The sequence below is a fragment of the Porites lutea genome, chromosome 4, assembly GCF_958299795.1.
Source record: "Porites lutea chromosome 4, jaPorLute2.1, whole genome shotgun sequence".
Taxonomy (NCBI): Eukaryota; Metazoa; Cnidaria; class Anthozoa; order Scleractinia; family Poritidae; genus Porites; species Porites lutea.
In genome coordinates, this window is record NC_133204.1 from 42,544,759 (window position 1) to 42,568,368 (window position 23,610).

The window sequence follows — 23,610 nt, forward strand, 5'->3', positions numbered from 1 at the left end:
TTTTCCGTTTGTTGTCATCCAAAAATGTTACTACCATGGCAACGTGACGTAACGTTTTGTCCTCTCTATTATTAAGAAATAAAGAGCTTGTCATCTAAAAAAAGCCGAGGGAGAGGGTAAGGGGAGCTTCAAAGACTGAAGGGGACTCAATAATTTTTCTCCCATGAAAAGGGAGGGGGCTTATTGAAAAAGGGGGGCTTTACATTCGTTGTCCGGTATCCAGTACGATACCACAGGTGAAACTGGCAATATTGCGTACTGAACGAAACACTGACTATGAGCCCCAGTGGGAACTTAAAAGAAGATATACGGTATCCAATGAAATTAGCCGGCGCAACCGTTGTACGTTGCTCGAGCGCATTTACACATTTCCCTGTATGACAAGCAAAGTGACCTATCGTACCGGACTCCGTTAGAATAAATCTCCATACTCAAACCACCCTCCAAATTTTTGTTAATTTACAATACCCTTGTTGGCTCTAACTCTTTCCAAACTTGGTCTGAAAGTACAAAATATTGACAATGTTATGACTTCATTTTATCATCAATAAGAGAACAGATGATAAAAAACTGGCTTCAATTCAGTTAAATATCACATACATTTACATATCGGGTACACAAGCTTTTTAAGGTGTGAGAAGAACACTATCTGTGTGTTAGTATCCAGACACTAGAGACCTTTAGATTCTGAGACTAGGATGACTACGAGAACGAAATTTTTTTCAATACCAGTGAACCATTCCAGGGTGTCTAGGTTTTGAGAATACGCCAAAACGTAAAGTTAACTGTCGTCCTTGTCTATCTAAAGGTCTCCAATGTTGTTCTTGCATCAAGTGCACGTACAGCCCCTTGTAAATGACCCAGAAAGTCGAAAACAGCTCAGAGCAACAGCCCAAGATCTGCTGCTTCCCAGACGAACACTTAAATTGCCTCGGTGACGACGTCATCCTTGGTTTCTTTTGTGTTATTATTCAGGGAAGTCTTAGTCCGGCCATTTGGTGGCGAACGGTTCTCTCTGACACTCAGCAAAGAAAGCCATAAGTTTGTTTGTCCAGAATTGGCCTTCGTTGGGCTTTGTGGTAACGTATAAGCATCGGTTTTACGCGGAGCCGCAACTGTTAAAAACCTCTTATCATTTGACTTAGTATCACTGCAATTGTTTTTTGAGGAACCAAATTTGTATTAAATTGTGCAGGGTTGCTTGAAACTTTTGGCGAAATTTTTCATTCAGTAGAATGTAAAGGCATGGATTTAAAGCGCTGTTTGTATGTGCTATCCAGTTGAATAGCAGCTGAACTCTCATTGGCAACTTGTGGTTTTGATCGTGTCGTACGTACGTAAAGTAATGATTCACATAGACTGGAAACCAGCAGACCGCAAATACCACGCATGTGATGACAAGCAGACTTGTAACTTTGCGTTTTAACCTTTTTTCAGCAGCGAGTTTGCTATCTGTTACATTTCCTGGAATCTTACGCAGCCACAATTTTCGGCAAATTAAGAAGTAAATAAACAATGTTACTGAGAGAGGTAACGCGTACAGGATGACAAAAAGGCATATGTGAAAGCTTTTTAACACTTTATATGTTTCGGTGAAGTCTGTGTCGTTTGGTGGTGCCCATGGCCATTCCTGCCAACAATAGTATACGCCTGTTTTTACCTCAGTTGTTTGAAACATTAAAACAAAAGGAATCATTGACCCAAAAGATGAGATCCATATAATTGCTGACAAGACTTTTGGCTTTTGGAAGAATTTCTTTTTCCACGGGTAAAATACGGCGTAGAATCTGTCAAACGAAATCACCATCATTGTGAAAACAGAAGCGGAAATAAAAACTGGAATGACATAAAACAACGCTTTGCAAGTAATGCTACCCAACGTTCCCCCGATCCAAAGAGCAGGGTCACGGTACAAATAGGCGACCGAAAACGGCATAATCGTGATAGTTAGCAGCAGATCTGCAACGGCCATGTTGCCAATGAACAGGTTTGTCACGCTGGTGGATGAAGATTCCTTGTTAATTAATACCACGTAGAAACCAACCGAGTTACCAAATAGAGCTACGAGGAAAATTACCACATATGCTGACGTCAGGCCAATCTTGAGGTCTAGTGGAATATCGACGCTGTCTGGTTTCGGTGGGAGTGGGGTTACGTTCGAGGCGTGAGTGATGTTTGTTTCTAAAGAAGAACCAAACGGCTGTTAACTTCAAAGCAAATGAATATAAATCAAATCAAATTTTGGAGCTTCAGTTTAAACATTGAAAACAAACAATATAGACCTACTAAACTTTAGCTTGCTGGTACATCACGTTATTCAACAGTAAAAAATATTTTAGAAATGAGGGCGTGAGACGGAGGACTGACTTAACTTTAATCTTTAATTTTTTAATTGATATAATTGCCTCTAGCGAGCTAATATGGCAAGGGACGGTCAGTACACTTTAAAGTCGGGTACCCTAACAACCGTACTGATAGTCACGTAACAGTACATTTAGACCTGGTCTCCCTTAAACCTGCCGTAGCCACTTGAACCAAATCCAACCAAATTTCAATCGAACTCAATCGAACCCGATTAAATCAGTCGGATTGTTGTTAGATTGGTTCGGTAATCGAACATAATCGAACTGGAACTTTTCGGTGAGTTCGATTAATCGAACTCGTGAGTTCGATTACCAAACTCAATCGAAGTAATCGAACTCAATCAACGCGATTATTTCGATTTTGTTCTGCAGAAAGACAAAACGTATCCGGTTTCAATTGAATGGGAACCATCTCCCTCAAGTCTGTATGTGAAGCAGTTCAGTTTCAAAACAGAAATATTTATTGAACGGCATAGTAAAACTTAAAAGCATACACAGGTAAAATTTATTCATAAGATATGTGTACATAATGAAAGGCAGTGCTTAACGACGGTGACAGACACTTAAACTTTGTCGGTCAGTGGCCAAAGCACAGGCACCACTTCACGTTGCAAATGTCCAAGTTTCGTCAGTTACATTCAGAGCTGGACCCCCGTCTCCACTTTTTTTCTTGATAATAAACTTTTCACCAACACCGATGGCAAAAGAGCACTGTCTCGTGGTAGCCTTAAACTATCGCTTCCAGAATTGTTAATTTCACGTTTTCCGCCCTCTGTGACATCTTTTGCGTACTCGTGTTTGAAATTGAAGGCAATATATAACTTATTTGTCTTTATGAACACAACGCCTTGTTTGAAGCCAGATGAAACTGGTTTTATGTTCGATTGTTGCAGTGTTCGATTATGTTGAATTGTTTAAGTGTTCGATTTCTGAAGGTTTGTTCTGTCGCACTTTGCCGTAATAATCGCCCCACTTTGTAATACCTATCGCACTTTGTAATAAAATTGTCGCATTTTGTAATACCTGTCGCTTTTTGTAATAAGCTTGAAATAGATGGTCAGAAGACAAGTAAACCCAATAATAAGTATCACTAGCTAGTAATAGTTGACACTACAGCTGCCCCCGCTCTGTATATTGTCGGTCAATAGCATTCTTGCTCGTTGTGTAGCTCTTTGAAATATACCGATTCATAATGAAGATTTTCACACATATTCCATACAATAGGTGAGATAAATACAGGAAACGCCAGGTTCCATGCACAGTTCCAGGTCGATTTACACAGCTTTGATCAAAACATTCTCAGTTTCGAGAATAGTTTATTCTAAACCATAAGGAAAGATTTAATTAAAAGTTGAATTTTTCGCTATTTCTCTTTCACTTTTTACATTCAGTTCATTTTATTTGCCGGAAAGGAAGCCTTAGAAGAGGGTCTCAATGGGGTGGTGGCTTTTACGGTTATCGGCTAAAATTTTGGCTCTTTTACGGCTATCGGTTAATTTTTTTCAATTACGGTTAACTCTTTTTTACGCTATTTACGGCTAACGGTTAAAATTTTTTAATTTTTACGGCTATCGGCTAAATTTTTGGCCGTTTTACGCCTATCGGTTAACCCCATTGAGACCCTCTTAGAAATTAATAGGACGTTTGATCAATTCACACTCGCGCATTCTAGTCTTCAGATAAATAAGCGCTATACTAATATTTCATAGAACTAAAAACACAAACATCGAGCACAGTACGGTGCCACAATCATTAACATACTCAGACATCATCATCATCATCATCGTTATTATTACTGTTATCGCATTATTGGTGCATATCATTTGCCCACGTCATTGTGCCACATTGACTGCCAATTTTGTGGAAATTTGGAATGCACTAGAACCGACATAAAAAAACTTTATAGATTCTTAGCAATCAGAAAATGGGACATCGCAAAGTGTCGCCCAGCTAATATAACGTAGCAAGTAAAAAAAATGCAAACACGAAAAGCAAATATTAAGTACAATGATACTAACAAAAGATCTTAGTCTCAAGTTCACGATTATGCTCAAGTTCCATCTTCTGTGTAAGTTGTAACGAGGCATTTTTCGCCTTTTTGTTGCCACAATTCTCTCGAGATAAATATTGAGGTGTCTTTGCCTAGAGCTTTGAAGTATGCTACTTGTTTCGCCAAAATATGTTCATGATAAGCATTTGCCCATCAGTTTGATTTGAGATTATTCACCGTAATTGTTTCAAACACTAAACCATGCCACTTGAAGACCCAAACATTCTTATGAGTTTTTTTTAACGCTGACATTTTTTCGCTTCCCGACCACAGCAGGAGTAAATACGTGGCAGAATCCTTGCCATTCGTATCAACAGACGACAGGAGACAATTTCCATACCAAGATCATACTAGACCGCGAGCGGTCGTCCTTCTTTCCTCCGAAGAAGTCGCGGCGAGTGAAAAATAAAATTATGCAAATTAATTGAAAAAAAAAGAGGAGAAATTGGGGCGGAGAGAGGAATAAACACTGGAGAACTAACGTCCCGAACCCAACAGCAGTGAACAAACAATCGAAGACAAGCTGTTTGTTTACAGGAAGAAGCATGCGAAATGATGTTAGAAAGGAAGGAAATGTCAATGATAGCATGGATATATAATAGCTATAGAAAGACTGGATCCATGATGATAGCAATTAAGGAGGCGTGTAAAGCGGCAAATCGCCAGATCACAGATCCCATCGAAGTGTCTTATTTTTTCTTTGCTCGGAATTCCGCCCTCGTTCCTCGTGGCTTCGCTGCTCGCCCCGCACTAATGCTTTCGATCTACTGTGCTTTAAAATAAAAAATAAGAGACTGCTCGCAGTCTAAGACCACACCTACAGCGGATAGTCTTGTAAATAAAAAAACTGGACCATTATTTTTGAAATTCAGTTGATGCGAATACACGCTTTTTCCTTTAAGAAGATAGAAAATAGCGTTACAATTAGCCACGTTAAGTTAAATTACTTTGTCTTCCCCTAGTTGATTTTGCTTACCATTAAATCCTGTGGAGTTGTTCATTTTGGATTCCCGGAGATTTAAAATGAATGGCAGTCGGAACCTTAAAAAATAAGAAATGAACTTCAAACAATAACTCCATACTCCCCCCGCCCCCTGCGCACCATTTCCGAAAACATTCATAAAAGACCTTCAAAGAGCTTTAATTAAAGCCTTGCAAAATCTTCAACTTGAGATGAAAAGCTCAAACTTTGAGTGAAATATGGACATGAGGCATGGCTTTTAAAATTCAGGATAAGGGACATATGTTCTCCCCTCCTCCTTAACAGGGCCTCAATAGACAGTTTATTACCTGTGGGTGGGGTTGGCCATTTTAAGAAAGCTCGAAGGATTCTCAAGCCGACTCCCCAATTCATCCTAGCTTTTTAGAAATGACCCCCCATAGATTTTACAGGTTGTGAAAGTGACCCCCCCCCCCTTTCTATTCATTTTTGTAAGACACATAAACATTAAAAAATAAATTGAATCAGATGCAGTTCTCTCATTTAAAGCCGCAGCAAAGACTAGTATGAAATACCTGAAAAATGGTTTTCGGAATTCTAATCCCGCGTTTTCCGTTCTGTTTGAGCTCTATTTAAGTTGGCTGAAAGTCAATAAGCACAGGACTCTAAACAGGATGTCTAAACTCTAACACGCGAGCATAATATATAGTACATTCTACCTAGCAGGTGTTACGTTTAATTTTAGATTTGGTGGTTAATATGAATAATTTAAGTTAAATTCTCTTTCACGTTTAATTAAAAGTTTCATCGTCTCTTAAAAAAGGAAGAAAAATCAAATAATTACTCCCACAATTTCCTCAGTGCCCTACGTATGAAATGATCTAGCTGTCAAAGATGGTTAGCTTAAATTAATCCTTCAACTAGCATCTCTTTAACGTATAGTTTGTTTAAGTTATGAATATAAACGCTTCCTATCTATTAAACTTCCCCTCTTGGACCCCTAAAACTAATTAACCGCACGGGCATCTATCTATTAAATATTTTACGTAGGCAGATGAATTATCAAGAAATTGGTTTCATCGCTACTAAACCTAAATATATTGCCTGCAGGCATATAAGCCTGTTTAATTTATTTGCGCACTGAATAGGCGCTATATAAATATTTATTATTGTTATTTTATTGTGAAAGGTTTGAACCCAAGAGTCATTTCAAAAGTAGGTTGAGTTTGATCGTCCGGGTGAACGTAGTCCTGAATAGGACTGTTGTTGTTGACAGTGACTGACGTTTCGACAACTTGTGCGGTAGTCATCTTCAGAGTCATGTGAGTTGTATCACGTCAGTTGATGGTATTATACTCTGGTTATTGATCTGATCGGTTGTAGAAACGCCAGTCACTGTCAACAACAACAGTCCTATTCAGGACTACGTTCACCTGGACGATCAAACTCAACCTATTATTATTATTTTATTATTATTATTATTATTACTATTATATTTGCCAATTAATGCGTTTCGGCTTACTTGTGGTGTTTCCATCATTTGTCATCAAAAATTGGAAAGCACATTTATATTTGTAACTAAGAACTTAGTTTTTTTCGAGCGTCACCGGTTCTTACGGGGAAGAAATATTGACTATATTAGTTAGAAACCAAAATTGCTGTATATTAGCCTGCTAATAACAACGCTGTTCGGGAAATGCGCCCACGCTTCTCTCCCGTACAGGCTGTTGCAATCTGCACAACATTTTTAAACAATTTTTAAATCGTTTTTTTGTAGCCTTATTCTCACTATCCGCCAGCGAAAAAGGCAAATAGAAAAAAGCCAAAAAACCAATCTCTTCAAATGAACGTTTCGAGAGGTGGCCTCAATGATTCCTTAAATTTGCATAATCTTTGTAACAACACAAATCTTCTAGCCTGCGTAGCTGGCGGTATTGTGTGGGTTCGAGATTAAAGTTTTGGCGGCGGAGCCGTGTTCCAAAAAAAGGGAGTAGGGACGAGGCGTTTGAAATACCGCCTGCCAGAAAACCCCGGTACTTTGAATAGTCCGCACACCAGTGTGCGGGGAAACGATTGGTCGAGGGCCATACATATGTCAATCATGTTAGATGAGCCTTCGCGTATATTTCCCAATTTAGGGAGCAGATGGCAAAGTGGAGAAGACGCACATGTAAAGTGACTGTGATTTCCGCTTTAAAAAGAGCATAATTGATGACCAATTTGCCGAAATGGCGTCTTTAAACTTCACAGCCCTGGAATTGTCTTAATTTAGCCGTAAGAAACAAAGGTCAAAGAAAATTAAAACACTTTACGACTGCATCTGAGATCAAATCCTATCAGGAACACCTACAGAAGAATAAACCACCGGAAATGGTTACTCAGTATGCATGTAACAAACCAGCTTCATGACCTTTTAATGTTAAGCCTAGTGTTGCAAAGGATGAAGATTTACTCAGTGAAAGTTTAGAATGATACATGCACTGTGTAGTGCTAGTAACCTTCGAGCGAGAGCCGAAAAAATAAAAAAAACCTCTGTTCAAGCGAACTCACAAGGTCACGTTTCACATTGTCACGAGGTTAGGAGTCGTGTTTAGCCTGTCAACGCTTATTTCTAAACTGTCTCGCGCGAAAATAATCGGAAGTTTCAAATTGCAGGTTTCTCTTTGATTGGCTGATTTAACTGGGATCAGCTAACGTGACAAAAGTGGGCCGCATTCGAAAAATCAAGGTTCTCTGGGAGGCGGTATTTCTCGCGGCTTCGCCGCTCGTGACGGCTCCGCCGTCAAATCTCACTCGACCATATTACAACGGCTCCGCCTCCAAATCTCACTCGACTACTACACAATACCGCCAGCTACGCAGGCTACAAATCTTCAGGAGTGACGGTTAAAAAGATTAGAAAAGAATGGAACCTAATAAACAGGTAAAAACAATAACTAATGACAACAAGTGATGATGACAGACTCAATTTGAAGTCTGCAGGGAATTATAATATATGATGCTAGAAGAGAAAAGGTTTTTCACTGCCAACATTTTCATATAAAGCAGGTTTTAAATCACGAATCAATAAAGTTTGTTTTATTCTACAGTTTGATTTCCCGGTTCTTAATATCTCAAAGTGATGCCATTTAATATTGTGGCCCGTTGAAGAAATATGATCTGCAATGGCAGAAGTGCGACGATCTTTTGTCAGCGCTTGAAAATGTTCAGTTTTCCCACAGGTAGCCCAAGCTCGAAATATGAGCATCGGCGAGCATCGGCATTGTTGCGTAACATTCAAAATATAAGGATTTGTATGGGAAAAAAACCTATCGTTTCTGTAACCTACGAAAATGAAAGGATTTCAATAAAAAACAGCTTACCTTACTTAAAATGTGTGTTACGTCTTTCCTGTGTGGTCCACGGGCCGATTTATGGCCCGTTGTTTTCCTATTGTGTCAACGGGAGCAAGAGACTGTCTCCCACCCCGAGTGTGAGTAATTTGAGTCTCAGGCCGTGTCGCTATCTGTCAGCGGTAACGCGGAGTTCAGGCCGAGCCTCAGTCGATGGCTTCAGACGGGAAAGGTTGCAGAGATTTGCGACCTTTGATTCGCTCTCGGTGCAAAGGAGTCATGGAGCAAGATAACGAATGGAAAAAGGGCCATAAATCGGCCCGTGGACCACACAGGAGAGACGTAACACACATTTTAAGTAAGGTAAGCTGTTTTTTATTGAAATCCTTTCATTTTCGTAGGTTACAGATAGGTTTTTTTCCCATACAAATCCTTATATTTTGAATGTTACGCAACAATGCCGATGCTCACCGATGCTCATATTTCAGCTTGGGCTACCTGTGGGTCTTCTCGGTAAAAAAAATCATGGTAATTCCAGCAGCTGGCCTTGTACACCACTTAGACATGAGTGAGCGACTAAGTTTTCTAGTTCTAAGCTTTCTGGTTCTTCTTCGTATTAAAACAGAGTAAGCAGGCTTCTTCTTTTCTGGTACTGCTCTGGGTGGGTGTTGTACTGGTTGAACATCACATTTGAGCTGGATACGATAAGGCCCGCCAGCAGGTAACTTCCATATGCCCTCAAACACATCTTTGTATTCGAACAACAAGTACTCTTTAGTAATTGGGAAGCAATGTCTGTTCCCATTCAGGATAACGGCACTGCAATGGGCAAAGAGGGAGTTTAAGCAAATCGCTACGGCGACCTCTACTACGGCGGCCGGAAGTAAAAAAGCCCCGAAATTACGCAGTGCGCATGCTTGGAAATGACTTTTCGCCGTAGCGTAAGCCGTAGCGCCAAATCCTACGACGTGAAGAGCTGTCTTCTGGCGTAGTCGCTACTACGTGAGTGTAAAAGTCGACTCTTCTCCTATTGTTTACGATCACTGGTTTTAAAAGCTTTTATAGATTGTTTTTCACTTTATCAAGAAAGTATTCCAGGCTTCTGGTTTTCCAGTGAATACGTTTTGCTTGCGTTTTCTCAGTTTGAGATTTCGATCCTCAAGCGAGTGTGCCATGAGCTCTGCCGAGCCATGACCGCAGAAAATCCGCCAGTACAAACAAAGGCTAGACGAAAACCGTAAGCACGACTGTTAGCAATAAAGCTAAATGTCACTGACGGTTGTTTAAACAATAATAGAGTAGAATATCTAAAACGCTGAATTTGTTGATTTGTTGTTAAATGCGTTACACAAGAAGAAACATCACTAGCAGCTTACTCCGATCTTCATCTGTAGTTTTCTGTTTTGTGTACGAATCGCCCTCTGATGATGTTTACTATCAATATTCTTCTTGGCGAACGAAATTTTTAAATTGGCCGTTTTCTTACTTGACCACCATTGAATTCTGTTGTTGATAAATTATAGCGAAAGCAAGTGAGCAAGAACCGAGCTTGAAATTTGGCGAGGTACGAGACGTACGCTCCGCGGGACACCGCATCCACGACCGCCGTAGTAGTGGTCGCCGTAGCGATTTGCTTAAAATCCCTAATATGAGTTTGGTCGCAGGGCAACGGTGCTTTTGACTTGTGGGGCACTGCTCACAGAGGCTAGGGACACCTCTGGGAATGCAGGATCCTTTGGCTTGTTGCGCTGTCTCTCGTCCCAGGATAAGATATTCTCGTGTATCTGTCACTTGACACATGGCTATCTGAGGCTCTTTGGCTGTTGCCAGTGTGGATTGCAATTAATTGTGAACGCTCCTAGCTTTGCAACAGAGAATTACCCACTCAGAAGATCTGTACTGTGGTAGGAACACTAATCAACTCCTGGTAGGAGTTAGTACCTTATCTACAAAATAAATAAGGATTTGTGTAGACTACGAGCAGTCTCTGTTTTTTCTTGGTCCCTCGAGCAAAATGCCTTTTTTCGTCGGAAGTCTTCTTTATCCTTATGCGAAATTTAAACCTCCAAAAGGCGTGTGTTACTTGTATTAAACAACAGAATCAATCTTTTTTTTAAACAGACTCGGTCGCCCCATGTAACGGAATCCAAGACAGTCTTAGATTCTGGATCGGATTCCACGCTGTGGATTCCGGATTCTAGGTACTGGATTCTAATCTGCTGTCATCGGAACTTAGATTCTGGACTCCATTCGCTAGTGGGATTCCGGATATCACAAGTAAAATTTTCTGGGATTCTGGATTCCATATTTAAAGCCCAAATTTCTAGGATTCTGGAATCCAGAGTCCCTTTCATGGGACGAACTCTGCGAAGATTAGCCTGTACACAGACGTTACTTTATTTTTCTTTTCGTTTTCGAAAGCGTCTTCTTCCCTCACGCCTACCCCCTTGCGCTGGTGGTCAACAAATCCCCACGGTTTTTATTTTTTATCACGCGCGTTCGACGAACTTTGAAGAGAAATAGAGGGTCTGTGAACAGGCTATGGGAAGATGGATAAAGATGCTTTATGAATCACGCAACGCCCACTGGGTTACTGGGTTAATAATTGATAGTGTTCATTTTTTCCCACTAATCTACCCATTTTATAAACTGAACGTGCTACGCAGCCCAGTTAACAATACCTAATCCTTGTGTAGCGTTGCAGTTGTGTCCTCCGTTGCAGTTTGGTCCTCTCACCTATCAAACAATAGACTGCGTTTTTATTTCTTCCACTCAAAGTGCGTTGTAATGGTGTCTTCTCCATGTGACTTCCCAACTAGGGGAGGGCTGTAGGATTAGTTTTGTTCGTTTCGTTTCCTTATCCTGTGGAAGACTTGTGTATGAAACAGTATTGGAGCGCTTTCGCCGATGGGTTTTTGGAGGATTTTACAGAAGTGCGAAGTAGGTTCGAAATTGTCCTCGGTTAACGCATATGTTCATATGTTGGAGAGCTAGAAAGCCTGGGACAAGAATGAAAGCACAAGCCTCGTGCCCAAATAAAAAGTTCGAAGAAGGACAGTAGCAAGAAGATGCAGTAAGAACAGGAGCACCCAACGACAATTTTTGGAAAATATCTGTTCTAAAGACAATTCGATTCGAGATCTAGAATTTTCGGAACATTTGTTGTTAAATTTCTTGCTTTCCTGCCTCTTCTAGGATTTTCGCACCCCCCAAAAGTGGTATAATTGCCCATTTTTAATGGATTTTTACCCTGATAAGGTTACCTAGAATTTTCGGGAGCCTTTTTTCTGGTTGAAATTTTCGAAAAGGAAAATTTTGATCCCTATAATTTTCGGATCACTAGACTTTCAGCTAGGAAATCCGAACAGGTGAAAAATTCTTAGGGGATAAAAAAATGCCTATATCTACCATTTAAATACTAAAATACGTTCAATAATGCCATGTTTAAGTGGTTTTGAACTATATTCTCGTCTGGTACCCCTGTAATAATAAGAAGAGATGTAATGTTTTTCGAGCTTTTGAGTTAAGGGGTTATTTGCAGTTCTTTTAAAAGGCTTTTTTGTATAAGGATTAGGTCATGGTACAGATAAGCTCAAGCTAGGCTAGCTCTTGTTTTTATACATGTAGATCGTGGAGTTGTGAGCTTTTTTGATTTTGCTGCAAATTGTAAGTTAAGTTTAAGTTACTGCTTAAGCTTATTTACCGAACTGGGCATGTAAAAAATGACCATAACAAAAAAAAAAACTGAAGCATTGTTCATGGGGATTTTGAAGTCTTTCTTTAGAAAAGAATATAGTAACACTTGATTTTAGAAAATGAGAACGTAATTTCAAAGTTGAGGGTCAGTAAAGAGTTTCCTGTATATATGAGGGTCCTCAAATTTGCAAATTTAGGGATTGGTGCAGTCATTCATATCAGGCAGCCGACTGCATGACTCCCTGAAAGTGGCTAAGAATAATAATGTGGAAATTCAATGTGGATGTGTTTTGCTTTTGATTTGAAAGATGACGCTGTTACACGTTTTTGGATCAAAATTCTGCAAGAAATGTGATCGCAGTTTAGCCTGCTTTCAATTTTGTATTTGGTCAACTCTCCAAAATGGACACCCCTGGGATCAGAAAAAAGCGTCTGTCTTAAAGAGATGTCCATCTTTTAGAATATCAATTTGATTATCGTAGTGATATCTAAATACACATCACTTCCTGCCATTATATATTGATGGGTGTGGAATGTAATTTCTTTGGCGTCATTTTAAATTTTGTGATTAGCCAGCGAGAGGCCTGGAACCAAGGAATATTGGGAGGTGTGGGAATTCACCATTTGCACATCACCCATAATACACCTTGTTTGCCCCCCCCCCCCCCTCCCCCTCAAAATTTTGCAAACGCATTCTTTAGTCGGTGTTTTCAACAAAATATTTTCAGAAGTTTCATGGGTTCAATTAATACAGAATCTACCCTTGGCAGCCTGTTTTTTTTAATAACTTGTATGCGAAAATTTGTCTAAACTCCACCTTATCCACCGCTGGAACATCTCTTTCAAACCACTCGTTTTGTTTGATTTGATAACTCATTTCGTTTATTCAATTCAATTCATTTCCTTTCATTTAGCGCCGTACTGACAAGACCATAGTTACGTACCAAGAAAATATACACTAAAAAGTCAGTAAATCTAATACAATACTCGATGAGCACATCTGGCGAAACCAGTGCTGAATCCCTTTCAATTAAGCAACGCTGCATAAAGAACGATCAACAAATTATTGACTAAACTTGGCTGTAACCAAGAAGAAAGTGAAAACTCGTTTTGTCTATAGAGCGGTTTTCACTTGACTGTCGAAAGTAATTCAGGAATTGGTTTGGTTTTGGTTTTACTACGCCCTTTGGTTGGCTACACTCTTTTTTTTATATAAGAATGTTGTTTTTCTGGCCCAGGCTGAATATTCTTATATTTCTGCCGATTTTAGGCTGAAAATATTCTTGTATTATTCTTATGTTATAGCTTATGTCATTTCCGTTTTAGAATATATTGGGGTATCAAGTATAGTTAGTGCAAGTTTTTTGCCTTGTTGGCAAGTTTTGCCGTTCAGAGAATGGAATAAGTTGAAAACATATAATTGTATGGTATTTACAGTTTTTGAACACGCAAAATTATATCCTTTTCAAAACCTCAGCGTGGGGTTTATTCTTAAAATATTCTTAAAATTTCGCAAATTTCAGCCACGATATTCTTATAAAATATATTCTTATAGAAAAAAAAGAGTGTAGTGTATTTACTTTGGTTTTGGTTTTACGACAGTCAAGTGAAAACCGCTCTATTTAATAATTCATTTCGTTTATTTAATTCAATTCATCCCACTCTTTCCATGTAATTCAGTCAGGAAATTAATGACTTTCTACTACACTATCTTAGCTATAACCAAAACGAAAACCACGAGTACTATTTCTTTGCGTTCGAATAGAGTACTGAAATTACTCAGTAAAGTTACCATGTTATGCAACTGAATGACCTCAGTCAGCGGTCACGTGCACTGTGATGAGGACAGGTCCGCGATCAGACAGGATCAGTTAGCCTGTTCCAAGCGTTCAGATAGTGGAGAGCAGTGCGAAGTAAAGTAAGCGATAAAAAGTAGAGGGGGACTTTGGAGTTTACTTCGCACCGCTCCCCACTATCTGAACGCCTGGAACAGGCTAGGATAAATTTGTCACTTAACCAACGACGTCAAATTTAAGGAGGTGACGTGACAACTGTTTCATCACCTCTGTAAGGTTCACAAGTCACAATTTGCGAGAAAAATTGGTCGTGGGAACGAAAGCAAGACAAGCTTAGCTCATGAACGAAGAAGATATCCTTTCACCTATACTGCCGTAATTGACGAGATCAAGAGAGTAACTTTCGTATTATTCCTTGTAATATATTGTAAGTCCTATGTAACTTAAGAACCCTTTCAGTTACTCCTATCACTTCCTATCAAGTTTATGCCTTTTGCATTTACCATCTAAGTTATACACTAAAATTAGCGACAAATCGCGTGACATGTTATATGTATATTTAGCAATTATTCCTCGAGCCCGAATCAGCTCTGGCGAATCAATAGCTATTGACTCAGAGGCCATGGGGGCAAGAGGGATAACTGTTTTAGTAAAATCCAACTAGTTGGTCAAAAATATTGCGACAAAACAGCTATAGCTAGTTCAAGCTAGACTTAAATCCATTTTTGCCACTAAAAAGCCGGCGCTTTTCGCTACTGGTGGGCTATAACATAAAGCCTAGTTAGCTCAACCAATCAGAACACAGAAGGGATGATAGACCACACTAGTTGGATTTTACTAATAACCAATAGAGATAGACGCAGTGTTCCATTTATTCCAACACAAGCCCTATGTTGGAGAATTAATTCAACAGGTGGAAATAATGGTCAATGGAGAAATCTTGTCTTTAATTTATTTCTGCCCTGCCGCAGGACATTGAATATTCTGTGTTGTTGTTATTTTTTTTGTCAATTGCTTTTTAGGAAACTGGGTGTGAAAGGTATTAACCGCTCTAAAAGTTAATTATGACTTTTTACATTTCTTTGAATTCAGAGTCGCTATGTACACTTCAGCAATTGTTTTATGGGAGGTAAAATGTTAAAAATGGGGGGATTTCTTCTATCACGGTCCGCAGGATAGGTCTTTGCCACAGGGCAATGAGTCAGAGGCACCCAACGTCAATTTTTGGAAAACATCTGTTCGGAAGACGATTTGAGATCTAGAATTTTCGGAACATTTGTTCTAACGTTTCCAGCTTGCCTGCCTCTCCTAGGATTTTCGAACATTTACAAAATGGTATAATTGCCCATTTTTAACGGATTTTTAGCCTAAAAAGGTCACTTAGGATTTTCGGGAGCCTTTTTTCTGGCTGAAATTTTCGAAAAGGTAAGTTTTGATCCCTGTAATTTTCGGATCACTAGACTTTCAGCTAGGAAATCCGAACAGATAAAAAATTTCTAGGGGATAAAAATATGCCTATATCTACCGTTTAAATACTAAAATACGTTCAACAATGCTATGTTTAAGTGGTTTTGAACTATATTCTCGTTGGGTGCTACTGATGTGTTTTACGCGCTCGAGCAACGTTTAACGATTGTGCTAATTTCATTGGATACCGTATCATCTTTTAAGTTCCCGCAGGGGCCAATTTATTTCAAGCCCCTTTGAGGGGGTGGGGGTTTATTTACAACGAAGATAATGACACCAATCCACCATAGAGAACTAGAATACAAAGTGTGTGTAGGTCGTGCAGCTGAAGCATGTGAATAAATCATACCGGATCATTCCGCATGAAGTGTTACATTTTTAACGAACAGAGAGAAGAATTTTGACGTCAAGTTACCATGGTAGCCAAATTTCTGGATGACAACAATAAGGCCAAGATTAAGCAACGACGTCAGCGACAGTAACGAGAACGACAAAAAAAAGCCTCGATAGGTTTAGATGAGCAAAACAACAACTTTGCACGTGCATCAGGCTTTTTTTGTACATTTCTTAGCCGTCATTGCACTACTGCGACATGAAACTTCCTAATTTTACGCGGCCTCTTCACGGAGTAAGTGAACACAACACAAAAAGTTTAATTTCTTTTTGTTTTTCTAAACTCAGATACGGTCCTTTCGGATTAAATCCAGAAAATTTTGTTAACATTTGACAAATTAAATGAAACTGAATAAGATTGATGAAGTTTGAAACAGTGCGTGAAGTGAATTTTCCGTTTGTTGTCATCCAAAAATGTTGCTACCATGGCAACGTGACGTAACGTTTTCTCCTCTCTATTATTAAGAAATAAAGAGTTTGTCATCTAAAAAAAGCCGAGGGAGAGGGTAAGGGGAGCTTCAAAGACTGAAGGGGACTTAATAATTTTTCTCCCCTGAAAAGGGAGGGGGCTTGTTGAAAAAGGGGGGCTTTACATTCGTTGTCCGGTATCCAGTACGATACCACAGGTGAAACTGGCAATATTGTGTACTGAACGAAACACTGACTATGAGCCCCAGTGGGAACTTAAAAGAAGATATACGGTATCCAATGAAATTAGCCGGCACAACCGTTGTACGTTGCTCGAGCGCATTTACACATTTCCCTGTATGACAAGCAAACTGACCTATCGTACCAGACTCTGTTAGAATAAATCTCTATACTCAAACCACCCTCCAAATTTTTGTTAATTTACAATGCCCTTGTTGGCTCCAACTCTTTCCAAACTTGGTCTGAAAGTACAAAATATTGACAATGTTATGACTTCATTTTATCATCAATAAGAGAACAGATGATAAAAAACTGGCGTCAATTCAGTTAAATATCACATACATTTACATAGCGGGTACACAAGCTTTTTAAGGTGTGAGAAGAACACTATCAGTGTGTTAGTATCCAGACACTAGAGACCTTTAGATTCTGAGACTACGAGGATGACTACGTGAACGAAATTTTTTTCAATACTAGTGAACCATTCCAGGGTGTCTAGGTTTTGAGAATACGCAAAAACGTAAAGTTAACTGTCGTCCCTGTCTATCTAAAGGTCTCCAATGTTGTTCTTGCACCAAGTGCACGTACAGCCCCTTGTAAATGACCCAGAAAGTCGGAAAATAGCTCAGAGCAGCAGCCCAAGATCTGCTGCTTCCCAGACGAACACTTTAATTGCCTCGGTGACGACGTCATCCTTGGTTTCTTTTGTGTTATTATTCAGGGAAGTCTTAGTCCGGCCATTTGGTGGTGAACGGTTCTCTCTGACACTCAGCAAAGAAAGCGATAAGTTTGTTTGTCCAGAATTGGCCTTCGTTGGGCTTTGTGGTAACGTATAAGCATCGGTTTTACGCGGAGCCGCAACTGTTAAAAACCTCTTATTATTTGACTTAGTGTCACAGCAATTGTTTTTTGAGGAACCAAATTGCAGTAAATTGTGCAGGGTTGCTTGAAACTTTTGGCGAAATTTTTCATTCAGTAGAATGTAAAGGCATGGATTTAAAGCGCTGTTGGCATGTGCTATCCAGTTGAATAGCATCTGAACTCTAATTGGCAACTTGTGAAATTGATCGGGTCGTACGTACCAGAAGTAATGATTCACATAGACTGGAAACCAGCAGACCGCAAATACCACGCATGTGATGACCAGCAGACGTATTACCTTGCGTTTTAACCTTTTTTCAGCGGCGAGGTTGGTATTTGTCACATTTCCTGGAATCTTACGCAGCCATAATTTTCGGCAAATTAAGGAGTAAATGATTATTGTTATGGAGAGAGGTAATGCGTATACTATGACAAAAAGACAGATGTGGAAGCTCTTAAGCACTTTATATGTTTCGCTCAAGTCTGTGTCGTTTGGCGGTGCCCATGGCCACTCCTGTAAACAATGGTAAACGCCTGGTTGCGTCTCTATTGTTTGATACAATAAAACATATGGACTCATTAACCCAAAAGATAAAACCCATATAGTTGATGACAAGACTTTTGGCTTTCGGAAAAATTTCCCTTTCAAAGGGTAAAATATGGCGTAGAATCTGTCAAACGAAATCAGCATCATTGTAAAAACAGAAGCGGAAATAAACACTGGAATGACATATAAAAGCGCTTTGCAAGTAATGCTACCCAACGTTCCTCCGATCCAAAGAGTTTTACGGTACAAATAGGCGATCGAAAACGGAATAATCGTGATAGTTAGCAGCAGATCTGCCACGGCCATGTTGCCAATGAACAGGTTTATCACGCTGTTGGATGAAGATTCCTTTTTAATTAACACCACGTAGAAACCAACCGAGTTACCAAATAGAGCTACGAGGAAAATTACCACATATGCTGACGTCAGGCCAATCTTGAGGTCTAGTGGAATATCGACGCTGTCTGGTTTCGGTGGGAGTGGGGTTACGTTCGAGGCGTGAGTGATGTTTGTTTCTAAAGAAGGGCCAAACAAACTGTTAATTCAAAGCAAACAATGAATATAAATCAAATCAAAATTTGGAGCTTCAGTTTAAACCATTGAAAGAACAATACAGACCTACTAAACTTTAGCTTGCTGGTACATCACGTTATATAACAGTAAAAAATAAGAAATGAGAGTGTGAGACGGAGGACTGACTTCACGTTAAAGTCGGGTACTCTAACAACTGAGTCACGTTCACTCTTTGCATTTCGGCTCACTGATAGTCATGTAACAGTACCGTGACAAAAAATTAGTTTTTGGCCTTTCAAAAGAGCCCAGTTCAGGCTGAACATCCCATCAGAATATAACTGATGATGTCTTGCCTTTAGGTCGTCACGTCCTCCCCCTCCAGCCCCCATAAGGCTAAATCAGTGTAATGTAGGGACCCTAACCAGGACGTTGGGTTAGTATTATGGGATGTCATAATCGCTCTCGAAAATATTAGTCGACTAGAAGTCTGTAAGATTTGTACTGATATTAAATTGTTTCGGACGTTTACACCTCTTTCATTGTCCTGTTTACTAGACACCCCAAGCTTTAATTTATCAAAGTGTAATTTTTAGTTAAAAAAGTCGGATTTTTATTACTTGAGAAAGAAAGGATCATTATCGATGATTTCGGCGAAGATGGAACTAAAATTCGGAGAAAGCTTAAGTCCTGGTCGCCCTTAAAGAAACCTTTCTTCGATTTTTGGTATCGCTGCAAAACTGTAAAGGTATATTTAATGTTGGGAGGGGATTTTCGCAGTGTATAGCATGAAAACTTGAACAAGTTGGCCCAGAATTTTCAAGTTTCAAACCCATGTCTATCCTTAACATTCGTAGCAAGGAAACAGTTTCCATATCACCCGTACAAAATTTTCACCGAGATCTCGGCGAGATCGGCCGCCGAGATTTTTGGATCTCGGCGAGATCTCGTCGAGATCTACGCGACAATACAAATCTCGCCGAGATCTCGGTTAAATTTTTGCACGGGCAGGACCATTCTAGACCGCGAGCGGTCGTCCTTCTTTGCTCAGAACCACGCGCGGCGAGTGAAAAAGTAAAATTATGCAAATTAATGGAAAAAGAGGAGGAGAGATTGGGGCGGAAAAAGAAAAAAGGACTGGAGAACTAGAGGGTGAACCAAACAGCAGTGAACAAACAATCGAAGACAAGCTGTTTGTTTACAGGAAAAAGCATGCGAAATGATGTCAATTGTCAGAAAGGAAGGAGTTGTCAATAACAGCAATTAAGAAGGCGTGAAAAGCAGCAAATCGCCAGATCAAAGACACCATCGCAGTCTCTTACTTTTTCTTTGCTCGGACTTCCGCCCTCGTTCCTCGCCGCTTCGCCGCCCGCTCCTTACGCGTGCTTACGATCAGTACTGTGATTCAAAGAAAAATAAGAGACTTCTCGCAAGACCATACCTATATCGCATAGTGTTAAATAATAAAACTGGCCCATTATTTTTGAAATGCAGTTGATGCGAATACACGTTTAATCTTTTATTTAAAATGACGATAAAAGACGATAAAAGACGATAGAAAATAACGTGACATAGCCACGTTGGGGTAAAAAACTTTCCTCTTCCTTTAGCTGATTTTACTGACCATTAAATCCTGATGAGTTGTTCATTTGGATTCCCGGAGATTTAACACTTCTATGACAAAGGAAAGAAATAAACTTCCTCAGGATCACAATAACTCCATTCCCTCCTCCCCGCCTCTGTGCTCCATTTCCGAAACAGGCATAAAAGACCTTCGATGATCTTTAAAGGCTTGTAAAATCTTCAACTTGAAATGAAAAGCTCAAACTTTAGTGAAATATCGACATGGCCATGGCTTTTTTGAATTCAGGATAAGGGACATATGTATCCCCCCTCCAGGAGCCCATTATTCGGAGCGAGCAACTCAGTCTTTAATTTGGTGAGTTAGTTATATATATTTTTTAGCTATTTAGGAAGGATGAAATTCCCTTTTGGTATTGTTTCCTTTCTATTCTTTTCTGCAAGATACATATTAAGCTGATTTGAATAAAACTGAATCAGATGCAGTTCTCTCATTTAAAGCAGCAGAGTTAGTATGAAATACCTGACAACTGATGGTTTTCGGAATTCTAATCCCGCGTTTTCCTCTCTGTCACGGTTTCAGCCCTATTGAAACTCGGGTTGAAAAAGTCAATGAACACAAGACTTTGAATAGGTGAGCACAATATATACATTCTACGTTGCGGCAGATGTTAAGTTTAATAAATTTTTTGATTTGGTCTTTATGAAAAATTAACTTAAATACGCTTTCGCATGTTATTAAATATTTCACCGTGTGTCAAGAAGGGGGAGATATGTCAAGTAATTAATGCTGAAATTTCTTCAGTGCGCTCACTCGCTATGAAATGAACTAGCAGTCAAAGGTGGTTAAATCCTTCAACAAGCATCTCTTTAACAACGTATTATAACTGTTAATAAATGTTTTTTTTTGCTAAATATCAACTGGAAATATTAATCAAAATGTCTATCAAACAAACAGCAATAAGACATAGTTATTAGAGGAGCCTGGTAATGAAAAGCGGCAAACATCAATGATAAAAACAACAGTGCTACAGTTTATGTTGGAAGCACCCTGAAAGTGCACAATCCTTTGTTTTCTGTTAGCAAACGGAATAAATTAATGCAACGTTTTTATTGGTCAATACAATCAAAATGATTGGAATTCTTTTGAACGTTGTGCACTTTCAGGTCCACAAAAACATATAACAAAGGAGTCTGACGGGTTTCATAACCATTCCACTCAATTAACTATGAATAAGATAACCAACTTTACAAACCACCATCAGATGGCTATTGTAATAGGGAACCGAGAGGAAAGGTGGCGCAGTTAACACTTGCTTTCACCCAATGTGAAGCGACATGTGAACATGTTTCCGCACTTCATTATTTGGGGGTTCAGATTTTTCTTCCCATACGAACTTCAGTTTTTTCCCTTTGTTTCTCGACAGAATGTGGTACGCACAAACACTCAGAGCTGTTGACGAGGTCGCAGGAGCTCCTACTGAGGTGTTTATTGTAAGTTTTGTTGTTAACGCTGATTGGCCTGTAATGCCCTAGGTGGGCGAGAGGGGCGAGAGGTAGTCCTTTTTTTTAATTAAAATGTTACCCTAATCAAAATTTTTTACCGATATGATGCCTCGATTACGCTGAATACCCGGTCACTTTACATCGGGAGCCCAAATATTATGGTTTCGTTGTATTAGTAGAAACTTTTGGGGGAATAGCGAGGAAAGCCCCACCCGAAAAGGGGCCTCGCTGGAAGTGCACGAACAGCCCGACCGGAAGTGACTAGCAAGTAAACTTGTGTCGAGAGTACTTTGCTCCTAGAGGACTGAATACGAATAGATGGACCATGGATTGTCCCGGACCGGACAAAATAGTAATACAGCCACCCAAAGGTATTAAAACTGATTCCCCAGATCATGTTCATGCACTTACTGACATCACCAACTGCTCATTGTTTTCAATTCATCAAATTTTCCCACTTCGTGGAAATTGCTGAGGTAATACTACTCATTAAGGAAAGGGATTATAAATGATCTAAGGCCTGTTTCAAACGCCGCGTGCGCGACTGGAGCACGACACTAGCACGACACTAGCACGACTTGGTTTCAGACGTCGAATTTAATTCAGTCGAATAGAACGGCTGTTGCTGAAAACAAAACACAAAAATAAAGAAACGATTTAGCAAAATTTTAAATGTATTCTAATGTATTCATAATTTTTAAATTGAGTTCGGCACGGCAGTAGCACGACGTTTGAAACCAAGTCGAGCTACTGCCGCGTAGCCGTGCAATTTCTTGCTTGATTAACAAAGCCTTGTGTATTCCACCTTGTTCAATGTCATGTGCGTTTAAAGTAAAGATAAGCTAACGATGTCAACACAATGAGCTTGAACGAGGGTTCTGACGTCGAAGTTGAGATTTGAAAGAAGTGGATATGGATCTCTAGATGGCCTAGACGTATCGATAGATGGAGTAGATACTGATATTTAATTGTAAACTCTATTGTTATTTTCACAAAGCATGTTGTTTAGTTCCGTTTAATTTGTTAAAGTTATGAGTATAAACGCCTCCAGTCTATTCGGTAAACGCCCCCTCTTGGACCCCTAAATTTAAATAAACGCTCTGAGTTTTTGCTAAAGGGAGAGCTGAAACGACGGGCATCTATCTATAGATCATTTTCGTACGCAGATGAATTGTCAAGAATCATCGCTACTAAACCTAAATCAATCGCCTGCATGCATATGAGCCTGTTTAATTATTTGCCAATCAATGCGTTTCGGCTTATTTGTGGTGTTTCCATCATTTGTCATCAAAAATTGGAAAATATATTTATATTTGTAACTAAGAACTTAGTTTTTCTCGAGCGTCACCCAGTTCTTTAACGGGGAACATATATTGACTATATTGGTTAGAAATAATAATAAAAAAAGCCTGCCTGCCATTCCACCTTGTTTAATGTCAAGTTTAAAGGTTCTGACGTCGAAGCTGAGATTTGAAAAAGCAAGAATATGGATCTCTTGATGGCCTAGACGTATCGATAGATGGAGTGAATACTAATATTTATAAACTCTATTGATATTTTCACAAAGCATGTTACTTAGTTCCGTTTAGTTTGTTAAAGTTATGAATATAGCTGTATAAAGGCCCCCTCTTGGACCTCTGAATTTAAATAAACCAAGAGCCATAATATTATGGCTCTTGAATAAACGCAGAGTTTTTGCCACAGGTAGAGCTGAAACGGCGGGCATCTATCTATTAGATAATTTACGTACGCAGATGAATTATCAAGAAATTTGTTTCATCGATACTAAACCTAAATAAATTGTCTGCAGGCATGCATATAAGCCTGTTTAATTATTTGCTAATTCATGCGTTTCGGGTCTTTTATGATGTTTCCATCATTTGTCATCAAAAATTGGAAAGTATATTTATATTAGTAACT

The 23,610-nt window shown here is 39.4% G+C and overlaps 1 protein-coding gene and 1 pseudogene across 1 annotated transcript; both read right to left on the reverse strand.

Annotated features, from left to right (window-relative positions):
• Positions 1 to 921: 921 nt before the first annotated feature.
• LOC140934704 (QRFP-like peptide receptor) lies at positions 922 to 5,723 on the reverse strand (annotated as a pseudogene).
• Positions 5,724 to 17,310: 11,587 nt separating this feature from the next.
• Positions 17,311 to 18,738, reverse strand: LOC140934705 (QRFP-like peptide receptor). Its single transcript, XM_073384283.1, has 2 exons — positions 18,716 to 18,738; positions 17,311 to 18,628 (listed from the first exon to the last, which is right to left on the reverse strand). The coding sequence occupies exons 1-2, from the start codon at positions 18,736 to 18,738 to the stop codon at positions 17,311 to 17,313; spliced, it is 1,341 nt and encodes a 446-aa protein (XP_073240384.1).
• Between the last annotated feature and the right edge of the window lie 4,872 nt (positions 18,739 to 23,610).